This window comes from Nicotiana tomentosiformis, chromosome 4, assembly GCF_000390325.3.
Source record: "Nicotiana tomentosiformis chromosome 4, ASM39032v3, whole genome shotgun sequence".
NCBI classification, from domain to species: Eukaryota; Viridiplantae; Streptophyta; class Magnoliopsida; order Solanales; family Solanaceae; genus Nicotiana; species Nicotiana tomentosiformis.
In genome coordinates, this window is record NC_090815.1 from 125980652 (window position 1) to 126006214 (window position 25563).

General features: G+C 37.8%; 1 protein-coding gene across 3 annotated transcripts; it reads right to left on the reverse strand.

The window, feature by feature from the left end:
* Window positions 1–2334: 2334 nt before the first annotated feature.
* On the reverse strand, window positions 2335–12814 carry LOC104106661 (protein ESSENTIAL FOR POTEXVIRUS ACCUMULATION 1). 3 transcript variants are annotated; one of them, XM_009615249.4, is made up of 10 exons: window positions 12627–12812; window positions 9555–9643; window positions 8459–9361; window positions 8235–8355; window positions 8060–8119; window positions 6743–7513; window positions 3888–6594; window positions 3607–3800; window positions 3430–3489; window positions 2335–2970 (listed from the first exon to the last, which is right to left on the reverse strand). In XM_009615249.4, exons 1-10 carry the CDS (start codon window positions 12673–12675, stop codon window positions 2594–2596), a joined length of 5331 nt encoding a protein of 1776 aa, XP_009613544.1. In that variant the 5' UTR covers window positions 12676–12812; the 3' UTR covers window positions 2335–2593. The 3 variants fall into 3 exon arrangements, with proteins under 3 accessions (XP_009613544.1, XP_009613543.1, XP_070056327.1); XM_009615248.4 differs by having other exon boundaries at window positions 6743–7516; XM_070200226.1 differs by lacking the exon at window positions 3430–3489 and having other exon boundaries at window positions 6743–7516; window positions 12627–12814.
* Window positions 12815–25563: the final 12749 nt, after the last annotated feature.

Here is a 25563-nt window from a genome sequence, read left to right on the forward strand (position 1 = left end):
CATAACCTATCAATCCAGTTTTATTTGGAAGCCTGTAATTTCTTTATACTCCTACCAACAGGTTAGCACATTCATTGTTGTTACAGTGGGGTCCTGAAGCATCAACTTTTATCATTGGTGTCAAGTGGGGGTCTGTGGACTTTTGTTGCTCTCACAGATTTCATGTTATGTCTATTCGAACTTGCTCGATCTGTTCCATTGAGACCTTATAATGCAATCGTAGCTAACTACCGCTTCACCATTAGGGAGTGCAGGCCAGAGAGGATTTCTTTCTTTTTTTAAGGAGAGGTACCAATATATTCATCAGTACAATAGCTGGGCTGGCAGCCATATTTACAGTTCAAACATACAAGGACTCCAAAAGTTCTAATAAGCTCTCAGCTTCATCTGCATAGTTTTCCTTACACAAAAAATGGAAGACAAAATACAATGCATCTTGATTCTTTGGATTGAGCTACTTCTGTCTTCAAAACACCTTGCGTTTCTTTCCTTCCAAACAGTCCATATGTGTGCTGGGATAGTTGTCCACCTTATTTTGCCTTACATTATCTCCCACAGTATAGACTGGCCCATTTGGGACCAATCATTGTTAGAAAAAAAACTGTCACAATTGGAGTTAACTCCAGTGTAGAAATAGATGACTGTTCTCTTTACTTGCAGGACAAAAGAGTTAAATTGGATTCCCTTTCTCTGCAGATTCTCACGAGCCAAACATGCCTTTTGGACACTAACTAGGAAAGACAAATCACTTTGAATGATGCTTTTACTTTCCAGATATGTATCCAAGGCCGGAGGCAAATCCAGGAATTTGGGAGGATGGGTGCACTATTACGAAGCGGTTGATCCAAAACATAAATTTTAGGGATTCACCTTTAGTTCTACTATTGCATCCATTATACTTTTGGAATTATAAGTTCAAATTTAATATTTATATAGTAACTTTCTTACATCTATATCTGTATTCTTTACTCTTTATCGAAAATGTTAGGATCAGTTGAATCTATTGACTATATGCTACATCATTCACTGCTACTAGTTTTAATATGCACATTTCGTTTAATCATATAAAATTTTATGGTAACAAAAGAATAATAAGAATTTCAATGCGTGAAATTTTAAAAGAATAAATCAGACAGAGAAAGAAAGAAAAAGCACTTAATTAATATGCTAAAAGTGACACCTGACATATCCATCTCTCGTGGGCGCCTAGTTCTGAAAAAAAGAATGACATGAGATTTGAACTCATAATCCACTCAGTTTAGTGCATCCAATAATTATCGCATCATATGATACTTTGAGCTTGGTGGACACACATATATTTAGTATTTTTGAAAAAATATAACATTACTATACATGATTTAGGGAGGGGAGCATGGGTTTACGTGCCCCATGGAACCCTCCCTAGATACACCCCTGCCTGCGCCCTGTTGTCCATTATTGGAGAATGAGTTATAAAGCATGTACTCGGTCGAAGGCAAAGAGGTTTCAACAAACCTAGAGCTAGTTCAACTTGAAGCAGATTTAATAGTGGAAACTTCCCTGTTGTTGCCACTCCATATTAAAGAGTTTTCAGTGCTTGTGCCATGAAACACTTCAAATTCCTCAAAGAACTTTGCAGCTTCATCATTGAATAGCCTTCTAGTAGTTGATTTACAACCCTGTTGTTTCCCTGCCTCCTCAACTGTAGCTTCTGGTGATAGAGTCAAACCAAACAAATCTGAGAAGAGATCTTTAAGAGGCCCATGTCCCAACCGGCTATCATTCCAAAATTTCTACCATCTCCCACTTTATATCCAATACTTGTAGCAGAAATGAACCAGTGAGCTCCAATGGATCTCCACGACCACCCCAAAAGCAGATCTTACTGGATTAGCGCACCATCGCCCCTGCTGTCCATATTTGTGGTTGATCACTTCCCTCCAAAATGCTTGTTCTTTATTATTGTAATCCCCGTAACCACTTCATTAAAAGATTCCTGTCTCACAGAATCAAGTGTTTCAGTTTTGCAAGTCAAAGGATTAGAGACATTACATATGTAGGCAGAGTCCAAGACACTATTCACCAATACCAGCAAAGGAAAGGTATTGAGTCTTCCGTCTTTGCCAAATCTCTTTTCAGTTATTTCAATAACACAATTCCAGATTCGACAACCTTTGTTTTTTGAACCAAGAGAATGAAAACAAAAAAGCAGATAAGTTTTCTTGCATAAACCTTCAAGAGGTCCTGCAAAATAACTGGAGTTCAAATCGCTCATACGTACAAGGATGTAAAAACTCGAGAGCAATACAATCAATGACTTTCAACAAGAACAGAAATATAAAAAGGAAATGATAATGCAGGGAGATTAATGAACCCACATCAGCTAAAGCATCACTCTCAGGATGCATTACAATGTTCAATATTACAAAACACTTCTGGTGGAGGACAAACACGAAAAAAATCTCTAGGTTTACTCCTGATTTAGAAGATCTAAAGTCAGAAATTGTATCACAAAAATTGCTTTTGAGCAGATTAAATAGTACTGCTTCTGTGGCTCCATAATCCTAAAGCATTTACATTCTCAACACAAAGTATGTACTGTTCCTCATTCTACCTAATCTTCCACAGTCTGAATCTCTCCCATCATTATCCGGTTACTAACCACATTGAAGCCCAACTCTGAAAGGTTAACCTTCTTCCCCTTCTTACCCTTCTTCTTTCCTCCTTTTGTGGCCCCATCCTGCACACTTGAATTACCCTGGTCAAATCCAACGCTGTCAGAAGTCACATCTCTGGCATTTACACCAGTGACCTTCCGAACATTCCGACCCTGGAAGGCCATCTCAAAAACATCCCCAGGCAAAAAGTCTTTATAGTTGAGGAACTTGTCAATGAACTCATGATCAGGATCATAAGAGCCAAGATTCTCAATTAGAAGCACTTCAGCCTCTGATTTGGATTGCTTGAAACAGAACTCCAGAAAGCTGGTATCTGAAGGAACAAGAATTTGGTATCAGTATCACATCAAACAAACTGTCAGTATAGTTCTTTTTTGAGAAAGGACTGTCAGTATAGTTCTAAGTACTGTTATAATCTTAGGTTGTTCTACGAGTAAGATTTAGGAGCCATATCAAGGAAAGAATAAACTGAAAGATTCAAGAAATTTCAGTACTACGACGTCGAGTTAAAAATATGGGCAGCCCGGTGCACAAAGCTCCCGCTATGCACGGGATCCTAGGAAGGGCCGGACCACAAGGGTCTACCGTACGCAATCTTACCCTGCATTTCTGCAAGAGACTGTTTCCACGGCTCAAACCCGTGACCTCTTGATCACATGACAACAACTTAACCAGTTACACCAAGGCTCCCCTTCAAATATAAGGGATGATAATTTATTCCAGAACTAGAGATATCTAAATCAAGTGAGAGAACTGCAGCTCCATTAAATACCTCTTGTACCAATGAGCCTATCACATTCATTCTCACACCATTCTCTGAAATCCATTGCTTCTGAAACAGTGAAGCAAAGTGTATTAAAACCTTTTTCTTCAATTTTTTTTCTAATGAGAATCAATGCATTACTTCAGATTTTCATTAGGTCTTCACCAAAAAACACCATATGGTTACCTGAATGCTTTGTTAGAGCATCCTTCTTCCCTTTCAGGGACGAGTGAGCTGATGCAGGAGACGATGATAGTAAACGCTCTGTGGGCTTACTGCTAACAGACTTTTGCCTGCTCAATGAACCACCAGGATTTCCTTTCACTGGTGTGGTCTTGCTTCCCCAACTGCCTTGATTTCCAAGCTGAGGAAATTCAGACCTGCAGGCATTACAATATATAAAGTCCTACCAACAAAGAGAAGGGAGAAAGAAGGGATGGGAAATGAGAGAAAGAGGGGGGCCATACTGTTTTGTCTCTTGCTTAGGATGATCTACTGGGCCCCAGAACAGATCGTCATCCACTTTATTCTTTGAATTAGCGCCAGCTTGTGAGTGAATCTGAATAGGAGCTGCAGTTTTGGCAGGCGACGAACCAGTGGCAGACCATGATGGACCACCCACTCTGGCAGGTGCATTTGGCACAGATTTCTGAGTTGGCACTGGTATATGCTGCTGTCCAGAAGAGACCTTTTTTTCTTGTTCCTTTAGGATGTCCCTTAAAGATGTGGGTTTTGAGAGTTTCCCAGAGTCAGTAAACCATGCTGGAGCAGGAATAGGAGCAGGACTTGTAGCCTCACCTTTCCAAACAACAAAATCTCCTAGCGAAGGACCAGATGGTATAGCAGGTAGTACTTCCTTGTCTGGTTGTACCTGGCGCGAGCTCTTGACTTTGTCAATAGGACTTGATCCAACAGAGACTTCCGAAGCAGCAATGGGCACTGAGACCTTTGCTCCTGCACCCTTAGATTTTGCAGATTTTTTGCGGCTCTTTTTAGTGTCTTTAGCTTCAATGAAGTTGTCATCGTCGTTTACAGGTACAGAAGGTGGAACAAATGTCATATCAGGAAAATCTCTCTCTCTTTCGCCTGACTTGGCCGAAGTGTTGTCAGCCAGTACTTCATGCAAATGACTTTTCTTACTCTTTTGGTTGAGAGAAACATCTGAATTGTTCTTACTCTTTTGGTTGAGAGAAACATCTGAATTGTTCTTACTCTTTTGGTTGAGAGAAACATCTGAATTGTTCATACTCAAATCATTGTCGGCAGCATCTTGCTGAGTATCTCTAACTAATTTATGATCTGAATTAGTAACAACCCCAGCCCATGCAGTAGACACACTCAAGGAACTGAGGGATGTGGCAACCTCCGTAATAGCTATTTCTGCTTGTGCTCTCCTCTGCTCTTCCTCTTGAATTTCCAACAAAGACTTTGGCTTGAAACCAGGAGCAGGTTTCCAAGCTCGCTGTCCAGACTGTACTTGGGTGTTGAACTGTGAAACTGGTGGAATTTGCCCTGTTTCACCTTTTGTCTCCACAGTTGCGTGAGCAGACAATGCTTTTTGCCCTGGATATTCGTCCACAACATCAGCAAAAGCTACTTCAGTTTTGCTATCTCTTTTTTCTGGGCCTACAGCTGTAGTTTTTTCGCCTGAAACAGATTGTGCATCAGATTTGGCATCAGAAGCAATCACGGCATCAGATTGCAAGGGCTTTGATGGCTGCGACTTAGAAGCTCCCTTCGTTAAGTCAGAAGCTTGCCCCTTAGTGGACTTTTGCTTCTTCGACTTCTTTTCAGATGATTTTTTTACTTCCCGTGTTTCAACACTTTTCAGTTCCTTTGTGACAGACAGCCCATTGTTTGGATCTCTTTCAACCTGCGGCTCCGAGGGAATTGCAGCTGGCGGTGATTCAAGTTTGTTTTTCTGATGCAAGTCATTATCAACAGCTGGTGGTGGTGGTGGTATAACAGACTTTTCTACTTGCTCAACAAGTGGAAAATGAGAGGCAATTTCAGAAGTGGTGACGGCTAGAGGCTCGTTGTTTTCTGCGCCTAGGGGATGTTTGCTGGCATGTGATGATGGGTCAATCATGGCTGTTGCCATCCTTGGGACCTTTTGTTGAATATCATCACTTTGTTCCACAAAACCCCAACTCCTCTGACTGGAAGCATCTCCAAACATTTGATGTGGCAAGTGCAGCGATGAGGTCTCAGAACTACCTATTTGGGTGACATCCTGAGAAATGCTTGGGGGCAAGACAAAGTTTGATGCATGAGCTTCTTCCATGACTGGATGTTGTACTTGTGTATTCATTGAAAACAAATTAGGTGAAGGCTGGAAACGAGTAGGATCCACAGTAGCAATTCCCACAGATATGCCAGGAGTTGGCAACTTGCCATAAGGTTGTTCGCCAAATCGCTGATGAGGATGCGGATCAGACAGCACCTGCGAGAGCAACTGCTGCTGCTGGCGCAACATTAGTTGCTGTTCCTCCTGTTTCTGCTGCTGCTGCTGCTGCTGCTGCTGCTTGAGCATCAACAACTTGTCTAACAATGACAATTGCTGTGGTCCTCCTAGTGCTGCCTGAGACTGTAGCTGCATCAAGTACTGTTGTTGCAATAGATTTAGCAACTGTGGATCTTGAACTCCAGATGAAAGTAGCTTCTCAGTAGCCAAAATGTTGGAAGTATTATCCATGGCTTGGCCTAGTAAGTTGGTCATAGGTGGACTCTGCGGGTGTAGCCTTTGTTGTTGCATTCCAAACGCAGATTGAGGGGGCATACTCTGACCTTGATGCATATCCATCCTTTCCTGAAGCGATTCTAATCCCCCTTGGACGGGGAAATTAGACCATCCACTAACACCGCCACTAATGCCAGCTGATCTGTCTGGTACACCCTGAAGTAGAGACAATAAATCAACATTCTGATTATGGGGATGCTGACGAACATGTTCAGCCATAAAAGGCAGTTTTGAATGAGGCAAAGGATCCTGAACATTATCCACATTTGGAACAACAGATGGTGCATCTCTCCCAGGCCAAAGAGGAAAAGGCTTTGGTAGAGATCTCTGCCTCTCAAGAGACATATTTTTAGCCAAGAGATACAGATTATCTCCACCTTCAGCTACAATAGGAGGAACGGCACCAGTACTATTTGCAGCATAAGCCGGAATACCTGCCGAGCAAGAAAAGCAATCACAAAGCATATTAATGAACATCTTTCCAATTTTTGAAGCTTCAATTATTGAAACAAAATATGAGCATAGACAACAATCATGCAAAATTGTAGAGGAATGCTACTGAAAAATAACATCCAAACTAACCTTCAGACTGAGCAAACTTGTCAAGCGGTGCATGGCTCACTTTGCCAGACATCAGCGATTCCAAGAATCTATTCTCAGCCTCCGTTGCTGAATGCTTGCAATTCAGTTCAGTCTTTAACTTATCAATCTCAGTTGAACCTGCATGAAGTTTTGTGAAGCTGCTCAGGTTCAACCCCCCTGGAGCATCTGCATTTGGCTTTGGTGCTCCAAATCCAGGTGGTGGCCGAGCCTTAGCACGTAAGTGGGGCATAACATCCCCCAGCAGAGAAAATGGTGAATCAGGCAGTGCAGCAGCTAATCGAACTTGCAAATCTATGCCAAAATATCCAGCCTCAAACCATCCAATAATATCACTACCTGAGAAAGGACCTTGAATTGCACCTTGTGGATCTTTGTATAATAGAACTAGGTCCTCCGGAGATGACTGTGAAAGTTTCCTCGTTTCCAACTCTTTGTCCATGACTGCAGACAATTGCCTTTTGAGAACAGGATCTCCAAACTGCCATTTAGATCCTTCATCTTTGGCATAAGAGGGATCTGTGAAATCTCTTTCCCATTCTGTATTCTTATCCTTCTGGCTCTGTAGCCAACCAATGTCAGATGTTTTTGGCCTGACATCAGATGGCCTTTCCCTAGCATCATTAGCCACCATATGTGAACGTGCACCAATTGAAGGAGACCGCCATATGCCACCATGGAGACCAGGTGTGTGTCCGGGTGTGCTTGGATCTCTATTGACAGACTCGCTTTCTCTATGAAGAATATTGTCTTCTACTGAAAATGAACATAAATAATAAGTTCAAACAATCTACTGAAACCCAATTATAGATAAACAAGCATTATAGACAGATCTTTTTAGCAAGTAACACCGTAATTCAGAAGCAACTCTCTCAGAAGACAACTCTGTTTACTGAAAGATATATACAACTAACAGACTAGCTTATGTATTTGTATCTCGAGATTTCAACAACAGGACATCCAAACCTTAGTGACATTTAAGATTTGTAATTGACTACATCCCGATGAACTGCATAGTACATCAAGGGACAAAAATTCACAAATATACCTTCAACACCTAATTTGGGATCAGAAAATCTCTCAAAATTCTGCTTATTCTCAGATTTAGAATTGGACCCTATGTTACTCGGACTCTTCAAAAATGTTGGTGAGTGCGTGTCGGATCCTCCAAATTTAGTGCATTTTTGAAGGATCCAACACGGGTGCGGCAACACTTTTGGAGAGTCCGAGCAACATCTCTGGACCCATATGAATGAAGTTTTTCAAAGGAAAAGCCTTCCGGATGGTTCAAATAAGCACCTTTGGCATTGTCAATACTTTCTTCTCTTGAATCATCAAGTGATAAATCTTCTCTGCTACCTGAGCATTTGAAGAAAACAATGAAGACAATCAAAACCGTAGCACAAACCAACTCATTTGAGAGCTTAATCTAGATTCAGAAATCCCCAAAAGCTGATCTAACAATAATAAGTACCTAGTTTGTTACGCCTTGCTTGCGTATAATCAGTTGAGTTTCTACCTAATGTTCCATCTTTCGTAACCTGCGGAGCTCCACTACTCAGAACATCCCCCTTATCAATTCCCTTCAAGATACCCTATAAATAAATTTGAGCAGTTAGACTTCATCCAAACAAACTGGACATCAGATTAAAATCCGTTTATACTAAGTAAATATATTCAAATCTCTCTGCATGTTACCAATTCCTCAGGACTGGGTGCACATAATGCGAGAGGTTCCAGAGGTTCGTCTTGTGTAAGTGAAGGAACTTGCACAATCCCATCTGAAAACTTGCTACAGGACCGCATGTCTATCACTCTATACACATCAAGCATTTTTATCCGGCTATATTGTAAAGGAGAGGACACACTTTCAGCTTTCTCTGAGAATGATCCAAATGACTGCAAATGAGGAGAGCCTTTATTCACGGGGCTCACTCCAGAGAGAGCACGACCTCTACCAAGAGAAAAAGTAGTGGTGGCCCCATCTTCACGTCCACGGCCATGAGAAAATGTAGGAACCTGTTTGTTTGGCGTTGAACCCTGATGAAGAGATTCTGCCCTTCCTCGGCCGTGAGACGTAGATCTCCATGGCCGATAGTGGTCACCCTCTCTCTCATCCTTTCCAGAAAAGGCAAGACCTGGAGACCCCTTTTCAAGATGCATCTCAGCATCTTTGCTAGGGTTGCTCCATTTCTCACGCACAGCATCACCTTCCTTCTCATCAGGCCCCCAGCGCGTGTTCCACTTGCTCTCTCGACGCTGATCGTGATTGCTTTCCCTATTTCCAGAATCAGTCCATCTTTCACCTGGAACACGTCGTCCTTCTCCATGATTTCTGCCAGAAGAGTCAGACCAGCGTTCCACCTTGCGGCCCTCACCAAGCTCCTTATCTCCCTCCCTCCAGCGGTCCCTTCGAACAGCAGAATTGGTGTCCCTTTCTTCATCACGCCAGCGGTCCCGTCGACCGGGTTCCATATCGAGCACAGATGGCCTAAAAACATCTTTCTTCTTTTGATTATCATGTGCATCGTCACCCATCCCTGGAAATTTCGCTAACTCTGAATGAATAGCATAACCGGGATGCGTACCGAGATGGTTGTCCTGCATTTAAACACCAAGAGATGACCAAAACATTTGTGATTTGCCTCATTTATGAATTAATAATTCAATAAACCGCTACACAATTTAAGCAGAAATCCTCAACTGCTTATATCATAGCTCTAAAATATTTCTCAAAAAGGGGGAAATGGTACAGGGTTTAAACAAGGAAAATCCAAAGCAATAATGAACACACCCCGGTAACTATCCCAGCCTTACTCTCCCCTGGCTTTGGCAGGAGCCACTGCGGTGAAAGTGGGATGGAATTGTTGGGTCCTTGCACATCTACATGTATCAAAACAAAAATAACTTAGCAATAAAGATAGAATCTTGCACGACGACAAATACAAATTGGAATCAAAACACCCTTTTCATTATTTCTGTACTAATGTTAATAAGGAAAATATAAGATGCTACACATAAACCCTTGAAGTAATTATATGAAACCTCTACCATTCATGGAAATTCCAAGGGTCCACATTAAAAACTATTTACAGGAGCAGCGAATTTGCAAGTCTTGTAACTGATCAAAGGCGTGTAAAATAGAGAAACAGAATGATACCTTCAAGAGATAACATCCCACCTTCAACTTCGTAGTGCTCAACGAAAATTCGAAGCTTTACCAAAAAATGCAGTAGATTTATTTAAATCAAACAGCAACATAGGATACCTAACTTACACGCAGAAGTAGTCACTTCTTATCTCTCACAACTATAAAAAGATACTACAAATCACATGCTCTGGTTCTCCTTTTTGGTAAGGCCACTTTAATCATGCCTAAATTCATTTCCCAAAATTTGTTCTTCATTTCAATTAGAATGTAATCCAACACTATTTCATATTATTACCATCAATATACCTGTACACTTGGAATCAAGATAACAGTGGTCATGATGGAAACAACATTGAAACCAGATGAAATCCAAATGTCCAACTTAATTGAGAAACACGTAGTACCAGTATAAATTGGCTATCTTTATTAAGCCACATCATGTGCCATAAGAAAATTAAATCCCCCCACCCACCCACCCTCCTTGTTAGCCATATAAGTTATCTTCATTTTTCCCCTCATTGCACTAATGATATTCCCCAGTTTTCATCTCCAACTCAAACTATCATCACTTGGCTAGCAAAAGACACTAAGGCATGAAGCTATGTCTAACATGGTTGTAACCACGGCCAATGTCTGTCATAATTAAGAGGTTAGTTTCTCAAATACTTCATTAAGCTTCCTCTGAGAATAAAAAATTGAAATTTTGACCCACATAAATTAGTCAATAAACAAGTGCAGACAAATGGTCGTGACAGGCAAGCAGAGTAGTCAAAAGTGAAACGAGCCAAAGTATATTGAGGCTTCAAGCACAAAGCGCAAGTTAAAGCATGGGCTTAGCAAAGAAAAGTATCAATAAAGAAACGCCAGAAAATGGAAAGGTAATATAAGAAATATAACTATACAGACAAACAATCATTATTTGGACAAGAGAATGAACGAACTATAACTAAGCAATATAGATGTAGTTAAAACATGTCAATCAATTGAAAGACCATCAAAAATTTCTGCTTTAGATGAAAAAATGTATTTTTAGGTTTTCAATGGCTAGCTTTCTTATACTAAACTTTAAATTTCTTAGCATTAATCACTAATTCAATCATGAAATTTTCTTAACATATGATGTATCATTTTGTCAATACACACACACACACACACATATATAAAAAAAGAGAGAGAGAGAGAGAGATTGACTAGTATTGAGCTCTTAAAGATTGAACCCATTGGTGAAGATGTGCATGACTTGGCACCTTGATGCCTACACAGGCTACACTAAAGTGCCAACTAAGCGACGCAAATGCAAAGCACACAACTTGGGTTTCATTTAACTTCAAGCTCTAAGCGTGCTTTACGCAAGCCTTCAACAACATTAGTTTGCAAACAGTTGCAGACCAGGAATGTTGGAAGTGACTATTGGGTGTCTAAGGCCCAATATATCCACAAGATAGATAATTGTAAAAAAAATTTATGTTAAGATGGATATATGGTGACACAAGATTGGACAAGATTAGAGTCATCACGTCCAACAAAAGTTGAAAGTATCACATAGAGAATAAGATTAGAGAAAGTAGTCTCACATGGTTTGACAAAGTTCTATGTAGATCTTCACGTGCATTGTTCTTAGATGCGGCAATATGAGGATTAAAGTTGATAAAAGAGAAAGAGGCAGACCAAAAAACATAAAGAGGAATTTGACGAAGGACCTAACTAAAAACAAAACTAAATTGAAGCAACGGACCCATATACGTGATATCTAGCTAGTTGGGTTTAAGGCTTCCTTGTTCTTCTTGCTTTATATCCGGCATTTGCCAAAGTCTTTTTATTTCAGTAGAGACTCATATATCCGTGTTATGTGTGAGATTTAGACGACTTTTAGCTTTAGAGAACCCCTAGGTTATCTAAAAAGTATTTTTACTACAGAAGTTAATTAGACCTGAATAGAGTTGAATTGAAACAACTAATTCATATTGATTACCCAACGAATTCGGTATTGAAGCGTAATTGATAGATTTAGTTTAACGAGTGTAAATACCAAAAGGTCAACCTCAACAACCAACCAAAAAAAAGAACCTCAACAACCAATCTCACATCTCTTTCTTTCTTTCTCTGGAGCGGGTGAGACACCTAACAAATCTACTGAACGTTTAAAAGAAGTATCAGGAGCATAAAAGTAATGAGTCTGGACACTACAAAGCAACTAACCAAAACATACAACATCATCAAAGAAGCATTAACAGCTACCAACCAAAACATGAGACCAGTCTGCCGATTGCTAAGCAGCATTAACAGCTACCAACATAAAGTCAATTTCTTTGAGGATAAAATTAATGGAAGGAACAAATGTGTAGGGGAAAAAGGAATTTATCAAACTTGATAGTCATAAACTATCAAAACAAACAGAGACAGAATTTTCGTATTATCAAACAAATAAAAATCATCACTTTATAATCAAGTGATATCTTCTATAGCAAAAAATTGTTGTTGTTGTATCTTCTATAGCAAAAAAAATCAAAAAAACTGCATTCTCTGTTCTCGAAACTCAAGCAATATAAGAAAAACCCTAAACCCACAGTGGGGAAACAGTAGAACACACATAAAGGTACAATCTTTCGACACATTCATAGCGTTACACAGGGAGAAATGAAAATGAATGCTATCTATGAAAGTTTAATTTGAAGCTGATGAAGTGCCAATTAGTAAATTAGAATTTAATTTTACCTTTGGAGATCTGGTTATGGGGAGAATCGAATTCAGTTTTGTCACCCATGACTGATTGATCGGAAGGAGAAAAAGAGAAGAAGCGCTCAAAAAAACCCTAATTTTCTGCTGCTGTGATTGACTGACTGCTCGAGAGATAGGAAGAAGAAGCTTAGGCGGGTGAATATAGGGCAAGGGTAGTGAGAGGGTAATCGAAAAACTGGGTTACGTTTAATGACGTGTCACCCTTCGGCGCAGTTTAGCGATATCCCCCTATTATTTTCATGTTTCGATATTTTTTTTTTTAACTAGTCTGTTTTTCATGTCAATGAATAAGTTTTTTTAAAAAATTATATAAATTAAATATTATTAAATAATATAATTGAATTATAAAATAAAAATAAATTGGATAATTTTATAAAATTAGAAATATTGATCCCATTTAGTAGAGAAATCATGTAAATGGAAGTCTTCAAAGAATAATAAGGATAACTTATAAAAATTATTGTTAATTTTTTCCCTAATATAGAAACAAACAAGTAAAAGAATACTTTTATTATGATAATTTTTCAAATAATACAAATTGATAAGTGGAATTATAAACTTTAAAGATGACTAATATTTAATCAATAATTTATAAAAAAACAATAACATAATATATAATAATATATGGAGATGTCATTTGTTGGAACATTTATGAGAAAAAAAAGAAATAATTAATGACATCTCATTTAGAATATATTTTTATCTTTTACCATTTCATTCTTATTGCTTCAAGTCTGCAATATTAATAGAAAAATAATTATTGCGCGTACGATATCCTGCCATTATTGAGTAAATTCTACTCATTTAGAATATATTTTTCTTTATGATTTTGCATGTTGAAATAATTATTGACCGTAATTTTTAAATATTATACAAAAATTCAATAAATAAAATTTATGTTGATTTTGAAGTTCTGAATATTAAGATTAACATGCAATGTGTTATTGTTATGTTGCATAGTCCAAATAAGGAAAGAATTTATATAAGGTAAAATCTTTATTGATGTAAACTTTTAATTATTAGATTTTTCTACATAATATAATCAAAATTTTAACTGATTTAAAATTCTACATATTTTAAAATAACAGTAATTGTTTCCAGTGACTATGATTATGTTTATGTTGTTTCCAGACTATAGTGAGCTATATATTTATGTTTTTTTAATTACTTTTTCATATATTTTGTTCGCATTATTTTAAAATTTGGTTTTTAAGTTTTTCATAGTATTCATAATTTTAGATGGTCAGAATGGGTTAAAGATTATGGGTAGTCAAAATATATACTACATTTTAATGGCATAAGTATATTTTTCAAGAAAATAATTATATAGATTTTGATGTATATACGATAGTTTTATCATTTAATTTGGGATAAAAGTACGCATTTAATGGAACCATAAAATGCTTAATGAAATTTGATATGTACGTTTCTAATTAGTTTGTATGCACGTATAAGAAAAAGAAAAATCTATAAACATTTTGTTCAATTGATTTATTTTAATTCCCTAAATATTATGATTTCCTATGTAGTAGTTTAAATAAGGAAAACTTTAATAAGCAAAATTTTAGTTGACTTAAAAGTGTTAAATATTAGGAAAATAATTAAATGACTATATTATCCAGTGCATCATCCATTTTAAAAGGGTAAAAAAGGCAAACAACATTTCGCTAAGGGTATTCGTGCGTTGCACGTGTATTCCGTGTCACTTAATTAAAAAATATGTACAAGAAAACGATTAATATGAAATAGTATGGTACGTTAAAGAAGATGCAACACTCATTTATTATGTTTACGTAATAGTTAAATAAAAAATAATTAAATATCTTTTGAACTTGTGAGATAAACAATTTAGTATTAACGTCTGTATTTGTCCATGCTAGTTAATATGAAATTTGTATAGAAAGATATAAATTTTTAGGTGATCCCATTTTCTAAGCTCCTTTTTTGAGTTATAAATCACTTATCTATTGTTATCCTACCTATTCTTTTTATCCAATAATAAACAAAGTTTATATTGCAAGCATATTCGATATAATACTTTTTTTTTCCATCAAAATTTTAAATTATTACCTATTTTTAAAGAAAATAAGAATTAATTGAAGCCAAGTGGTAACATTTAAGCAGTTGACTGCAAAATACATGATAGCCTAAATTTAGGATAAGAATGTTTATTGACGTACATATCCTACGGTAATTTGAGTAGTATTAAATATACTTTTAAAGGTAAAAAAATTCAGTTAATTATCTCGGCTATATTTTATTATGATACAAACGCGCATAAATACTCCAGCATATGCTTTAGACCTCTATCCTTATGTAATTGTAGTAAATTCCTTATAAACTTAATATGCTACATACATTCAAACGTATGTATACACCACCAAATAATAAAACATAACGACAACAACAAAATTGAGCAAAGAAAATGCATAAAACAAACAAATATCCAAATCCAACATAATAATACGCATTGCATGTGTATTTCAAATCAATGAATATAAATTTTAAGAAAATTACATAGATATTATTCTCAAAAGTGTTGCAAAATTTTAAAAATCCAAATTCCTAAAAAGAAATGATGAATGTGGTCAGTTAATCACATTCCTAATTTGATATTTGGATTATATGCAATATCTACCCGCTATATAGATTTATCGACACTACAAGAAGATACGAAACCTATGACAACACTTTTGGAAAGTGTTTTATTAAATTTTTTCTTAAAAAAGAATAGCGTGAAATAGCTAATATTTATACATTACCAACCTTAAATCTATAAAATTTTAGCGATCTGAAAATAGTTGTTAGCTCATGAGTATGGTTTTTGTACAATTTACTTTAAGTTTTTATCTCTTGGTATCTTGAAATGGAACACTTTTAATGTCACATAGATTCCGGGTGAGATAACAATTCCTAAAATTATGATTCTTGTGAAAATTAACTTACTCGACTTATATAAATAATCTTACTGGGATTACATTCCTAAATATTATGATTTTCTATATGGTTCAAATAAAAAAAAAATTAAGAGTCAAAGTTTTAGTAAACTTAATGCCCTAAATATTAAAAAATAATAATTAAACAATAATTTTTTCCAATATGAAATTTATTTAAATGATAAAAAGGTTGATCAATTTCTCGTTGAAGTTTCGGGCTTTTATTATAGTCTATATTGATTGAAGAAGACATAATTTAAAGAAAAGTGAAACACTATTTTTTTTTTTTTATAGTCTCACATTATTTACCACGTAATTAGAATAAATTAATGTAATTTATAGCAAATACCAAGTAAAGTAAAATTATTCTTCAAAAATATTACCCATCATTGATAAAATTTATTTTGTTCATCATGAATAAACGGAGTACCATTACGCTGTCACTTTTCAATTCCATATAGAACTACTTCAAGTTTATAAATTTTGTAGTAACATTTATTTAAGGTAAATATTAATTGACTTTTTAAATATTATTCAAGGTAAAATTTTAATCAATTTTAAAGTCCTAAATTTTAGGTATTTAGTTTAAAGAAGGAAATATTTAATAACCAAATCTCAACAAATATTTATCTCTTAAATATTAGAAAAATATTTAAAATGACAATTTTATATAGTATGTACTTTATGTTTAAAGGGTAAAAAAGGCGAACGACATTTCGTTAAAGGCCTTCATGCTTTTAATATAGTATAAATAATGATGGTGTCATGTTCAACTTGCGCAACGTGAGACCTTATAACCCCAATTGCTACCGAAATATTATTCTTATTGACCATTAAGTTATATCATTGGGTGCGATATCTCTTTTTTTTTAAACCTAGAAAATATTTTTATGATGGTAGTATATGTAACATCTTGCACACAACTTAGGCTAATTCATTAGTACTTGTTATCTCTCGACTCTCACTATCATAAGTACCATATAATTTTATCAGTCAAAATTTGGATAGATGTATACGCTAGAATTTGAACACGAGACTTCATAGTTCTCCGACACTTCATTGATCAGTCTATTACACTCCTGCGTGCAACAAAACTTTTTTACTTGTCTTATCTTTTTAGTTTGTTAAAGTGTCGCAATATCAAATTAAGTATTAACTTTAAAATTTGCATCCTACCTTCAACGATGCTCAAATATAAAAGTAACATGACATGTTTAGAATAAATATTTTTAGCATAATATATACAGTTTTAATTTAAGAATATGAGACTTAAAAATTCTTTTTTATATTTTTAAATTTTGTGTTAGTCAAACTAAGTAGGAATGTCAATGGATCTTCATAAACCGACTGAATTTATCGAATTATATCGTACCGAATCGATTATTAGGTTTTTATTTAACAAAGTCTAAGTGTTTATTTAAATTTTTAGTTGCACCGAATAGTTAAGGTACATTTTTAATTTAATAAAAATAAAGCAAAAAAGTATCAAACCGTACCGAATATATTTATTTGTAAGAAATATATTTTATACATTGAGTTTAAAGATAATAAAATATTAAATTTATTATCTCGGGTATTGAGGTGATGAAAATGGGTACAAGCCTTAATTAAAGTCAAAAGTCTTACTCTCAAAATCTATTTTGTTACTTCTATTGAGTCTAAATTATTTCTAAATCTTGAGCAGTAAGTTACAAATTATTTAAGTGATTTTAAATGATAAATTATAAAGTATTTGATATCTTTCCTTTTATATAATTTTATAAAATAATGGTTCGAACCGAACCATTGACACCCTAAAACTAAGATATTATCCTATATAAAATGGTAGGAATGTAATAAATTTTGTACGAGTTCCCTAAACAACCGTGGCCTTCTTTTAATACGTGTCATGCTCAAGTCACGTTAGTCAGAGGCGTATCAGTTTTTATGTTTTTATATTTCTCCTCCTTATTTTCGCTTCTTAAGTAAAATAAAATTTCAATAGGGGACGATTTGCCCTTTTTTGTTTTCCAAAATAGCCTCTCATTATCGAGTTTTTGATAATCTAAGGACGAATTCTTAAGGAGGAGAGTAGCTAGCTTCCACGCGCTTCTTGTAATCGTGAAATGAACAGCATATATGGAATAGGTGTCGTGTAAATAACGCTATTGCTATGCAAAGAGGAAAATTCATGTCTGATTTATCCGTGTGCCGTGATAAGGCGCAAGTAAGAGATTGAGATTCGTGGCCTGAGACTTTTGTGTCCGAGGGTCGTGCTGTTTCTGTAACCCTAGCTTTTTCTCGTGGACTGTATTGTAATTTTATTGATAAATAATTTCGTCAAAATAATCGATGAGAGGATAATAATTTTAAAATTAAATACGAAATTATTTTATTCTGTATTTTATTAAATTTGTTATTATTATATAAGCAATCTTGAGATTATTTAGATTTGTATAGGGTAAAATATGTTCATATTAAATGATTACATGAGGAAGCGACACGGGTTGCCGAAGACAGAAGACAGTCTGGTCCGAAGGCAACGATCTCGAAGAGAATGGTATTCATAAAGGCGAATTAAATCCATGTCACCCAGTACGATTTAATGGGGAATATTCTGTAGCATTAAGTGCATGGTCCGTTACAGAGAATATGACATTCACTGCTCACAGTTACACATTCTTCAATAGCCTTCATAATTGTCATTTAAGAGGGGTTTGATGTTAGTACTTTGTTCCCAAGGTGAAACTATAAATAGTGAGTGCTACAGTCATTGTGGAGGAGACGAATTTTCTGAAAAACATATACTATACTCTGTTCAAAGCTCATTACAATTTTACCTTCTTGCTTATTTATATTGTTATTACTGTCTCCGGAAGCTCTGCTCCCGGAATCAAGATTTCTATTATTTATCTCAACTTCAAGGCTAAGTCTTACGTTTTTATCTAATTTATTTATCATTTTGGGATCAAATCAATTCACTTGTCTATAAACTACGTATAAATTCAATTATACCATTTTACGGTTAAATAGTTGTCCACCGTGGGGCTTAGACAATTGTGTAATTGAGTTGATCATTGCATCTATTACTAACTCGTTTGATTATTTGTCCTTAGAATCATAGAAAATGACAGATAACAGTGTCAACATCGCACATAACATTAAGGCCCAAGGAAATCAGCCTCAGGACAAAGATTCAATCAGTGATACCCGCGACATGTTCGAGAGGCGACTCCTGGTGATGTTAAAGACTAGCACGTCATTGAAACATAAAGGATGTTGAGAGATCAACAAAAGGCCATTATATGCCATCTCACACGATAGGATCAGGTCATGACGGAGTTGAAGCAGGCGTTGTCAGTGCTTCCAATAACGCAAATAGACGAGGTCCAGTTCCTCCCAGTGCTCCCGCAAATTAAACAACGCAGAGGGTCGACAACCACACCCTGAGAGGCGAGGTCGACTTCGATGGGGTGGGGGAACGATAGCGGATCCGGTCACAACAACGAGAGTGAACCCTTTAAAATCGGACTCATACGGTTTATGAGGGAAATAAACGCTCGAATGGATCAAATTACGAGCGTACCACCAATGCTGAAAAGACCGGACTCAAATAAGTATACTCAGTTGTCGTTCAAATCAAGCGCGGCACCAGAATTGATCCCGAAGCGGTTCAAAATGCCAGGCATGACGAAGTATGATGGGACTTCAGAGCCTCAAGAGCACATCACCACATATACAACAGCGGTGAATGGAGCGATTTAGCTCCCCGCGAGATTGAGTCTGTCTTACTGAAGAAATTTGGGGAGACCCTTACGAATGGAGCCATGACATGGTATTCGCTTTTGCCCGATCACTTTGTAGACTCCTTTGAGATGCTCGCGAACTCTTTCATCAAGGCCCATGCCGGGGCCATGAAGGTACATGCCTGAAAGGACGACATATTCAAGATTGCACAAGGAGAGTCTGAATTGTTGTGGGAGTTCGTGATCAGATTCCAGGAATAAAGGATGCTGCTACTGGCTATACCAGATGAATGGGCAGCTGAAGCATTCACTAAAGGTCTGAATCCGAGAAGTTTCCCGATGTCGGTCAAGGGTCGGGACCGGAAGGAGAATAAAGATAAATCAAAAGATGATTTCGACACAGATCGGCGATCTTCAAGTGGTAAGTTTTTGCCCTATGAGCGGGTCGAACAATGCGGCAGAGGTTTCCGATCGGTGGATAGATTCGCCACTGATAGGAGAGATGATGGCGCCCAGAATCACAGGTCATTGCAGGACAAGAAGACATCGGGTTCTCGATATTCTTCCTATCCCATGCTTTCCTAATACAACTTCAACGCCCAGCATAACGGAGCTGATGTCGGCTATGAGGAAGATAAAAGAAGTACGGTTCCCGAAGTCGATGAGATCTGATCCCATCCAAATGGGATCCTAATTTGTGGTGCGAATACCATGGGACCAACGATCACCAGACTGGGGACTACTGACATCTCCACGAAGAGATGGCGACATTGCTCAAAAATGGCCATCTTAGAGAATTCTTGAGTGATTGGGCTAAAAACAATTACGGTCGTAATCATGATAACGCGGAGCCTTCAAAAGAAGGAGATGATCCTCCACGTTTGATGATCAACATAATTTTTTTGGGGGGTTGGGGGGACGAGATTAATGGTGTGACATTTTCGACGGCAAAAAAGACAAAGGTGTCGGTGACCCACAGTAATAGACTCCGGGAAGTCATTGAGGACGACATTACTTTCACGGAGGAAGATGCATATGGACTGCTGCTAATCTCTCTAAATGTCTTAGATCTTAAAATTAAATGCTTTTGGTGGACCCAAGAAGTTCGGCCAATATTATCCAATGGAGAGTGCCGGAACAAGACAAGCTGACCGAAAGCATCATTCCGACCACAAAACTCCTTGTTAGATTCAATCTGGCAAGCGTTACAACCCGAGAAGATATCCTGCTGTCCACAAATGCCGATGGGGGTAATGAAGACGACCTTTTTCGAGGTAGTGGACGTGATATGAGTTACAATATTATCGTGGGGAAACCATGGTTGCACGAGATGAAGGCAGTACCATCAACATATCATCAGTTGCTGAAATTCCCAACTCCCAAGGGAATCGAACAAATAAGAGGAGACCAACCGTCGGCAAGGGAGATGGATGCAATCTTAGTTTCCAGCAGTAAATGGAAGGAGCATGCAACATAGCAATTACAGGAGTCGGCGCCTGCTCCCGAGCCGAGTGAAGTCAACCAGGAGGAGGAGAAGTCGGAATCCTATCAGGTACCAAGATAATTCAAGGTACCAGAAGAAACGGACGCAACAAAATCCACGGTGGAGGAACTTGAACAAGTCGCATTGTTCGAGAAGTTCTTGCAGAGGAAGTTCCACTTGGGGACAGGACTAAACCCCGAGCTCGGGTCTGGATTTATCAAATTTCTTAAAATTAATGTTGACTGTTTTGGGTGGTCGCATGCAGATATGAAAGGTATTCCACCATAAGTGATCGTGCATAAACCCAGCCTGGATCCCAATATCCCTCCGGTAAGAAAGAAAAAACGTCATATTGCCGAGGTTAGAAATAAATTTGTCAAAGAAAAGGTAACTCGTTCGCTTGATATCGGTTCAATCAGAAAGGTAAAGTATCCTGACCTGTTAGCTAACGTAGTAGTAGTTCCATAGAAGAATAATAAATTTCGCATGTGCGTGGACTATTAGGATTTTAATAAATCGTGTCTAAAAGACTCGTTCCCACTGCCAAATATCGATCAAATGATTGATGTGACGACCGGGCACGAGTTAATGAGTTTCCTCGATCCTTACTCCGGGTACAGCCAAATCAAGATGAACCTGGATGATCAGGAAAAAACTTCGTTCATAATAAACTTTGGCATATATCGCTACAATGTGATGCCCTTCAAGCTTAAGAATGCCGGAACCACTTATCAGAGGCTCGCGAACATAACATGAAGGGGGATCGAGGGAAGCATAACATGAAGCTTAACCCCGAGAAGTATGCGTTCAGGGTCAGCTCCAGTAAGTTCCTGGGATTCCTGGTGTCACAAAGGGGGATCGAGGTTAACCCCGATAAAATTAAAGCCATCGAAGACATCCCAGACCAACTATCAAGTGTGAAAGATGCTCAAAGGTTGACAGGGAGATTGGATACTTTGAGCAGGTTCATTTCTCGATCTTTGAAGAAATGCCATTTCTCGGTCTTCGAAAGAAAATACACTAGCCAATCTTGGATCGTCCACGCAAATGAAGGGATCGGACTCCGGCATGGTCATACAACTTATGCATTCGGTATTAGATACGGATAGCTATTACGAGGTAAACGCGACCAATTTGGTCTGGTATTGGAGAAATGAGATCATTGACTATCTCGACCATGGAAAATTGCCTGAAGATCCCAAGGCATCTCGGGCGCTACACACTAAAGTAGTGCGATATAGTTTCAAGGGAGGTCAATTATACAGAAGATCTTTCCAAGGCCCGTTGGCCCAATGCTTGGGAGCTTCCGAAGCTAATTATGTTATGCGAGAAGTCCACGAAGGGATCTGCGAAAATCACTCAGGCAGTGGATTCCTTGTTGTTAAAATTAATTAGGGCAGGTTACTACTGGCACCGGTTGGAACAATATGCCAAGGCTTATGTTCAAAAATATGATAAATGTCAATGCTACGCACTGCAAGTGCATCAACCAGTAGAGCCACTACACTCGAATTTATCGCCATGGTCGTTCATGAAGTGGGGGATGGACATAGTTGGTCCGCCGCCGGTGGCCCTTGGTAAGGTAAGGTTTCGTTTGATTTTAACTAACTATTTTTCTAAGTGGGTTGAAAAAGGTCCTTATCAGAAGATCGGTGAATGCGAAGTGGTAGATTTCTTGTGGAAGAATATAATTTGGAGATTTGGGATACCAAAAGAGATAGCCTACAATAACGGGCCGCAATTTATAGGTGCAAAGGTCATAAAATTCCTTGAAGACTTGAAAATCAAAAGGATCACATCGTCACCCTATCATCTGAGCGCAAACGGTCAAGCAGAATCAATAAACAAGATGATTATCCACAATCTCAAAAAGAGATTGGAAGCAGCCAAAGGCAAATGGCCCGAAGAGCTGCCAGGAGTACTATGGGCGTAGCGGACAACAACCAAATCAAGCACGGGAGAAACTCCTTTCTCTCTTATGTACGGAGCAGAAGCCCTGATCCCGGTAGAAGTAGGGGAACTTACCTTGAGATATTTCTGGACGGACGAAAAAACAAACAATGAAGCAATGTTGGTCAAATTGGAGTTGCTCAACGAGGGCAATGACTTGGCGCATATAAGGATGGCAGCCTAAAAGCAGAGAATGGAAAGATATTACAATCGAAGAGCCAACCTCCATTATTTCAAAGTATGAGACTTGATTTTAAGGAAAGTAACTCAGAACACCCGGGAGCTCAACGTAGGGAAGATGGGTCCTATGTAGGAAGGACACTACCGGGTTCCGACTGTCACCGGAAAAGGGTTATACGAATTAGAAAATCAAGACAGAGTAAAGTTGTCAAGCAACTGAAACATGACACATCTCAAAAGATATTATTGCGATGAGCCTTGCCTACACTGAAAGTATATGCTGCACTTTTTTCCCTTAGTGTAGTTTTTGTCCCAATTGAGTTTTTCTGGTAATGTTTTTAATGAGGTAGCAATGGAAAGAATACTACGAAGGAAGCTTCGTCAGCAGAAATAAGACCTTAAAACGACAAGGCACGCAAACAACGGATCACTATGTAGAGGTTAGATAATCTTTGGCTCGGTAGCAAAAATTGCTACCAGGAAGTAAACTTTGCTATCAGTCAAGGATTACCCGACCGTTCACGAGTGCAAGCTACTGGGGGTTGTTAGATAGTCTTTGGCTCAATAACAAAGTTCCTAAGGGGAAGTGAAGCTTGTTACCGAACAAAAGATTATCTAACCATCCACTAGTGGAATCTCCAAAGGATCATGACTTCTAGTATTCCAATTCGCATTTTTCACATTCGAACACTTGGGGGAATGATATGAGGATACAACAACAATGACTACCACATTGACCGGAATATGAAACCAAGAAACAAAGTTGTATCAATGGGACCGGGGAATGTGCGGCCAGCCCCGTAGAAACAAATTGTACAAGTTAGCCACAAGTAATGGTCAGTTTCTTTTTGCACAACGAATGCTTATGTACTTTTGAAAATGGAAGGAATAAAGTAAAGTTCTTTTATTTATATCTTGTTTCTTGTCCTATCAATGAATTAATTTTATCATTTGAAAGTTAAATAAGTACTTCAAATGCTAGTGACGTAATGAACAGGAGACGTCCTCTTCAAGAGCACCGTAAACATAAGAGGTCCCTCTCTTATGAAACCCTCATGGTAAAGGGTTGATTCAGAAAGAACGTATGCCTTGAATCCAAATTCTCTCGAAGAAAAATACACCTGAAGCCTTTCACAATTTGACGCAAACAGTAAAACTTGCGTAAATACTTAAACGAAAAGGATGCAAAGAGTAAAATTTGCGCAAATACTTAAACGAAAAGTACACAGAGATAAAAACTTGCACAATACTTAAACAAAAAAGTACTTCTATTCACAGCAAATGTGCCAAGTAGCAAAAATACAAAAGTACAGAAAAGAAAAGAAAGTAAAAACTAAGCTACTGCATCGCCAGAACCAGGAGGAAGAGAAGCATTTGCGCCCCCAGGAGAAGTGGGTGGATCCTTCGCCATCTCAATATCTTGGCCTTCACCATTTTGTCCTTTAGCATCATCACCTCGGTTCTTCTTCAGTTCTCGAGAACTCGGAATCGAAACCAGAAGAGTCTGTAGCATCAAGCCGAACCGGAAGACTTCTTTGGGCAGTTGACTCCAGCTCACGGGCCTTAGCAATTTTGGCATCAAAGTCAATGACACCCATTTTGGCCTCTTCCAAGGTTTTTCTCCTCATGATATATATAGAATATGTTTTTTCGACAATGAGGGAAGCCGCTCAGTGCTGGAGTTCTTCTTTAAGTCGGTCAACCTCGGCAGAAAGGTTATCCCGCACAGATCTAGTGGCTTGGTGTTACGACTCAAAATCCCAACCTGTCGTGATGGCGCCTATCTCGATACTAGGCAAGCCGATAATCTCAATAAACCATAATTTCTCTTAAGTTTGAAAATATAATATTTAAATACAATACAAAATCCCACAAATACTGATACGAACACTCCCCAAAACCTGGTGTCACTCAGTACATGAGCATCTAATATGGATACAAATCAAAAGAAAATGATTTATAATAGTCTAAGAGCAAATACAGTAAACAAGTAGATAGGGAAGGAGAGACAAGGTCTGCGAAACACGACATCTACCTCTGAATCTCCGAAAAATCAACTGTGCCAGAAAATCAACACTCGCTGTGTCCAGAAGCACCTAACTCAGCAAGTAATAATAATAATAAATAAGGAATTGAAGATAGTGACGAGCTACACAGTTGTAGTTCATTTTCAGTAATTCCAACAGAGAATAGACAAGCTTTCAAATCTAGCAGTTTAAGTCAAATCAATTTATACAATTCAAGTTCATGTAATCCGGATGTAAAATCTTTCAGAGAATTTCACAACAATGACAAATAGCAACTAAGTGCAACAACAAATTAAAAGCAAGTACAGCCTCCAAGGCAACAGTCACTCAACTCATCACAACAGCTCAACCACTCGGCTCTCAGCCCTCAGCACTCGCACTCAATGGGTACACGTGCTCACTGGGGGTGTACAGACTCCGGAGGGGCTCCTACAGTCCAAGCGCCATAATCTGCACGGATAACTCACGTGCTATAATATCCTGCGCGGATAACTCACGTGCCATAAGATCCTTACCTCACCGACATGCCCTCGACCTTACTCAGTCCTCAACCTCTCTAGTCTCTCGGGCTCTCAGAAATCACAAAGATCAACCCAAACAAAGATAACATAG